At 42.9% G+C, this 6,000-nt stretch overlaps 1 protein-coding gene across 4 annotated transcripts in view; it reads left to right on the plus strand.

The window, feature by feature from the left end:
• Nucleotides 1-2,095, plus strand: part of chchd6b (coiled-coil-helix-coiled-coil-helix domain containing 6b) — a 128,219-nt gene extending 126,124 nt beyond the window's left edge. For 2 of the 4 annotated variants that reach the window (XR_008565858.2, XR_008565860.2), the window contains 2 exons: nucleotides 1,792-1,900; nucleotides 1,988-2,095. Coding sequence is in view for 2 of the 4 variants with exons in the window: in XM_015959450.3 (XP_015814936.3) it covers nucleotides 1,792-1,815 (24 nt within the window). In the remaining 2 variants the exon portion in view is untranslated. Of the gene's footprint in view, nucleotides 1-1,791 lie in introns of all 4 variants that reach the window. The other 2 variants (XM_015959450.3, XM_015959449.3) reach the window with 1 other exon arrangement.
• Nucleotides 2,096-6,000: the final 3,905 nt, after the last annotated feature.

Genomic DNA, 6,000 nt, shown 5'->3' on the forward strand with positions numbered 1-6,000 from the left:
ATACATGAACTATCATTGTTTTAGTGTGAGAAATGGGAGGTGTGGAGTCAAAGGCATGTCTGACGCTCATTGCCTGAGAGTTTGCAGCCCTGATAAAATATACATCCACTTCAAATATCGCTCGCTGTATCTTGAATTTATTTTGCTGTTAAAACATCTGCTTTTTTGAGTGAGTCAGGTCCAGAGAAAGGTTTGTGATTGGTCAGTCGATGTAACGCGATCATGCCATACACACCATTACCGTTGGAAACGCCTGTGTGTGGGAGGTGCACTTGATTCGCATCTCGGAGCAGCGCGAGGGTAAATCACGAGGGAGGAGCGAATAATGGTCTCATTTTGTTTTTATAATCATTCAAAACTCAGATCGTAATTGTGATTTAAATTCGATTAACTGAGCAGCCCTAGACTGCACAAAGTATCTAACAGCAGTAGCTTCAGCTACAGCATTAACACCATAACGCAGCACATAAACTCATTTCAAAAACCTAAAAGCTCTGACAGACAGTTGTAAGAAAATACATTTGCATGTCTTATTGAGTACGTTTACATGCAGCCAATATCCGGGTTATGATTGGGTTAAGGTCGGGATTCGGGTTTCTGAGTTGATCAGAATAACCCGTTTACAAGCATAAATAAAAAGAGTTACCTCTAACTTGCATAACCCGATTTAAATGCGGACGTTGGGGTAGCGTCAGGACGTATGGACTACGTCCAGACGCAATATGCGTCATTTTCGGTTCTTCTTGTTCTGGTATCTGTGAAAACAACATGTTTCCCAGTTCGGAAGAGATAGCGACCGCGTTTGTTTGCACTTTAGTTTCCTCGTCACTCAAAGTGAGGTGCTGTGCCGCAACTCGCCATTTTGCTCCCAACTTGTTGCTTACTTCCGGTGTTCTGGCGCATACAAGACGTCTCGCTACTCAAAAGACCAAAATTCTTTGCGAACAGAGCATGCGCAGAACACACGCTTTGATGGGGATATCCCGATATGCGTTTACACGACCAAACATTCGGGTTAGAAAAGGGTTACCCCAGGTGTAGTAACCGGGTTTTAAAAAACCCGGTTATGAGCATATCCGGGTTTTTGGCGGTGTTTACAAGGACCTGCGGAATCGGGTTATTGTGAATATTCGGGTTTTAAAAGGGTTACTGGCTGCATGTAAACGCACTGATAGTACATCTCTCTTACTTTATGTGAAAACATGTTAGGAGGTTGATTTGTTTGATTAAAAGTCTAAGTGGCAAAACTTCTTCAACATCAAATTATAATCTCAAACTCCCTTCCACTGCAAACACACTGAGGTATGTTTTGTAGTTTGCTCTCCTTGTCCTCTCTTTTAAACCACTGACAAAGTGTCTAAAATCTACATTTGTGTTGAATGTGTGCAGCTGAATGCACGTGTAATAAAATCGAAACAAAAACATCTAAAAAGTATTTGAATTAAATCAGTGTTGGCGTTTGTAACATTTGGTTTGACTGTTGAAAGTTTTTCTTGTTCATCTGTGAATCTTTTCCTCCTAAATAAAGTTTCTGACTAATGAGCCGTGTTTCCACGGTAACCTCCTGCAGCGAAACAAAGTCATAACTGATATTTAAATAGCAAAGTTTCCTGTTATTTTGGTAACGTGACGCCGGAGCCTCCGTGTTTATGCATGAGGAACTCACATCCTGGTTCCTGTGAGTCTCTTTTCCTTCCAGTGATGTAAATTCATAATTTGACAGTCTCTCTTCTTGTTCACCCCCCCATCTCACCCACCCACTTCCTTGTGTCTCTCTTTCCTTTCTTCCAGAGCTCTTTGACGAATCATGGCTGAGGAACACAAAGAAATCAGCAGCAAGTGGAGAAGAAATGAAGAAACTGAAAACACATCAAATCTGCCTGTTTTTCTTTCTCCTTCTGTGGGTTATTGGTCCATCCATTAGTTTGGTCACAAATGACCCTCTCCTCTTTCTCATTCAGCATTTATCTTCTCCTTTCCTCTGTAGCATCTTGATTTGTCACTTCAGCGTGTAAGATGGGCTGATTTATTGTCAAGTTGTGCCAGAGCTCCCCTCCTGCTGCTGCTGCTGAAATAAATTCCAGTGATCCAGTGATGATGAAACAGGAGGTTGTCTTTCTTTGTGTGTGTGCGTGTGTGTGTGTGTGTGTGTGCGTGTGTGTGTGTGTGTGTGTGTGTGTGTGTGTGTGTGTGTGTGTGTGTGTGTTAGCCCCTGTGACAGCGTTGAACCCTTTTCATGGTTTCATAAGAGAGTGGAGGAGATGATGGTTAAATGAATTGCTGGACAGATGAAGTGTGAATTGTCTCTAGTGTGTTAATTTTGTTCTCAGTGTGTTTTTTTCCCTTGTATACTGGAATCATAAGTGTGTGTGCTGTCATCTATAGGTGTTTGCACATGAGCAGCACACCAGACAGGGCACGTATTGTCCCTACTAGCTGTGTTTCCATGGTGACAGCAGGGGTTTGTGCCAGCAGCAAGGTGTGGAGGAACCTTCCAGATAACCCTGAAGGTCAGCAAACAGAGCGACGCCTCATAGCAGTACTCCAAACTTACACACTTAGCCCCCTCCGTCGTGTGTGTGTGACACAGTCAGGATGCTTTTCCACTTATATATGGACATGGCTGGCCACACTTGGAGTGACGGAGGCTCGTTATCGTGTCCACACACACTCGAACACTAAGTGCACACATGCACAGAATTTGGAGGGAATTGTAACACACCTTCAAACACACGTGTTCACACAAGTGGCTGTCAATGACAGTGTAGTGGAGTGTGTGTGTTAATGATAGTTGTGAGAAGTGATTTATTGATCACAGTTTGACTCCTGCTTGCCACCACAGCATCGATCACGCTGTCCACAAAGCCACGGACCGATCTGCACAATACACGCCCCATTACAGAAGCCAAGTGAAAGGGAAAAAGTCAGATGAGAGAAATGGACTCCAGTCTTTTGAGAGTTCTGACTGTGAGTCAGTGAACCGTTCAGGCTACAAACCACATTCCCAAGTAGTAGGATGCTCCAACCCCTCACACACACACACACACACACACACACACACACACACACACACACACACACACACACACACATTACCTATATTAAAGGCAGCATGATATTAAAGGTTTCAGCCAGTGACTCCGATATCCTTTCTCTCTCCCTGACATTTCTTTACAAATACCAGCCTCTATTCAATCTGTTATTGCCTTCTCCCATTCAGCAATTCTCTGATTAAACAAGCTCCTGAAAAGCCCTAGCACTGCTATCTGCCATTTGGCTTGTATTAGAAACCCATCCCCTTTAATTAAATTGGTTGAATTACAGAAATATCTGTGATATTTTTGCAAATATATTGAGTAAGAGCACAATGGGTGGGAAAAAAGATTGACGCATGGGCTTTATGAGCTGTTTTGAATGTGGTTTGTCGCTGAAATGAGATAAACACAATCTTGATGTGGCGGAGTGTTTATATTTTTTAGGAAGCTTGGTTTGTTCAATCAGATTGAGTCCTTCTCTCCAAGCTTCATTTCAGCGATGCACCTCTAGTGTCATGCCTTTTTCCCCCTTTTTCTTTTTTTTATTATTTTTTTATTAACGTGGAAGATGTGGGATTGAGGTTGCTGTGGAAACCAAGCCGGCTTTGATTGGGGGAGACAGCTGGATGGTGCAAGGTTAGGCGATGGCCACTCACGACTCGCAATGCACCACTATTGATTTCCACACAAATTACTGGACCCTGTTGAGTACGACGGGTTGCAGAAATTGCGTGTCGTGTTGAAGTTTGGGTGTTTGTGTATTTTTATTGTGAAATTCACTTTGCAGTCAGCACACAGGAGAATTTGTCTTCCTTTTATTCCCACCCACTTCAATGTGTGTGCTTATTTTCGAATTCAAGCAGATGAGTTTGAAGTCTGGGCAAAGAGTCTCATCTTGTCTTCTTTGAGTTATCTCATGGTTTTGTTATACCACTGTTCTCTCTGAAGTCCTAATGGGGATGTGCAGTAAGGAAAGAAAAAGCTGTTCAATAGACAAACAACCACAAATACCATTTTCTTTTTGGAGTTGGCCCACTACTTTACCCCCTGTGATTGTCACTTTCTCACCGTCTCCCTCTCATTCCTCGGCCAGCTTGGCATTATGTATGTAAGAAGTTGACACTGAGCCTAACTAGAGTGTGTGGCTCCATCAGTGACAGTCGTCATCTTTTTTTTCATTTTTTTTTATTTTTTTGCAGCTCGTTAGCTAATTAAAAAGTATTTTATTAAACAGCAATAATGTGATCTGGTTTGCCGTTAAATGAAATTAGACCCCCCACCATACTTAACTGTGTTGACATCCACATCTCATTTGGGTGGAGGGATGGAGGAAACAGCCACAGGGGTGGAGGAAGTGGAAGAAGGTTAAAGGTAAGTGTTTAAAGTTAAAGTCCAATTAGTCATCATCACTAATTAAAATTGAATCTCCACATTTGACCCATCCCCGTCTCCATGAGGAGCAGTGAGCTGCAGCAGTGGCTGTGCTTAGGAAATATTTGGTGTTTTAACCTCCCAAATCAACCCCTTAATGCTGAGTGTAAAGTGGGGAGACATTGGGTCCTATTTATAAAGTATTTAGTGTGATCCAACCATGGATTTGAACCACAAATCTCCCAGTCCCAGGGCAGACACTTATACCATTTGGCCACTGAGCTACATTTATTGGGACTTTGGTTATTTTGAAATATATGTTAGAAACTTTAATATTTTGCCGACCCAAATTTTGGTGTCAGATTTTGTAGGGGAAGTTTAATGTAAAACTCACTTTTTGTATCATTTAGTGCTGCCAGGTGGGTCTCTACTGCCTCTATAAACACTTCAAACCTGAGAAAAACTCATCCAGTCAAAGAATAATCTGCCTAAAAGGAGCCGTTTATTTTTTTTTCAGTTTGTGATGTCACAATAAGGGAAATTAGTATAAAACCCCTTCTCACCTGAGGAAGCAGCTTAGAGCCCCTCCCACACATCCAAGCTCCTCGTCTCATAGCAGCCAATCAGGAGAGGGGTGGGTGTGGTCAGCCCTGGCTTGTTTTCCTAAACCAAGAAAAACAAGCAAGTCTTAGTCTTATGATGAGTGTATTAGTTTGGCATTCTCCTGGGATTTGGAGGATGGATGGGTAAAAGGGGGAGTAGAGATAACCAGAGAGTTAGGTAGCAGCAGGGCACCTGGAGTTAAACAGCATTGGAATGAGGGTGGAGCAGTTCATCAGCTCCACTGTCACAATGTTGCACTGGGGGCATAAAGAAGAGGGGCAATAAAAGCAGGAAGCTGTATGGATTCAAGACACGAGCAATGAGATAGACGAAGCAAAGAAAAAGAGGCCAAGGCTAAGAGGGACTGAGGATACTTCATGGGAGCAGAGAGATTCAGGGATGAGGATGAGGAAAGGTGGGAAAATAAAACAGAGTGGATGAGGATGGGAGAAGCAGTCTGAGGAAGATAACTCCCCCTCTCTGCTTTATTTTATTACGCTGGTGGATAAAAAGAATTCAGCATCTTCTAAAGTCATTACAGTCTAGTAAGACTTGTTCAGAGGGCAATGTAGCTCCTTAACCCTACTCAGCACACACATGGATGTGTGGGGGGTCTCGGGAGGTGATTGACCAACAGAGTGCACAGACCCAAAAGACAGATCTTCCGTGTGTGTGTGTGTGTGTGTGTCACCAAAACAGTAGAGCATTGGTTAATCCTTCCTAGTAACTAGGATAAGCCACCAGCTTTATCTTCCTTTTTTTCCTCTGGAAGCTCCTGTTCCTTTTCCCGTAACACCCTGCATTCCCTCTTCTTATTACCTTCCTCTTCAGCTCCAGACTTTAATGCCTCCTTTTGTATTTAGGGCCTGCAAACTCATTTTGTTCCAGCAGTCGGGGCTAACAAGGATTCTGCATTTCTTTATTGGCAAGCGCTGCGCAAGATTTGATGGCAGCTTTTGGGTAGAAGAAAGATTTTGCTGCCATCAACAAT

The sequence above is a fragment of the Nothobranchius furzeri genome, chromosome 3, assembly GCF_043380555.1.
Source record: "Nothobranchius furzeri strain GRZ-AD chromosome 3, NfurGRZ-RIMD1, whole genome shotgun sequence".
In the NCBI taxonomy this organism is placed as follows: Eukaryota; Metazoa; Chordata; class Actinopteri; order Cyprinodontiformes; family Nothobranchiidae; genus Nothobranchius; species Nothobranchius furzeri.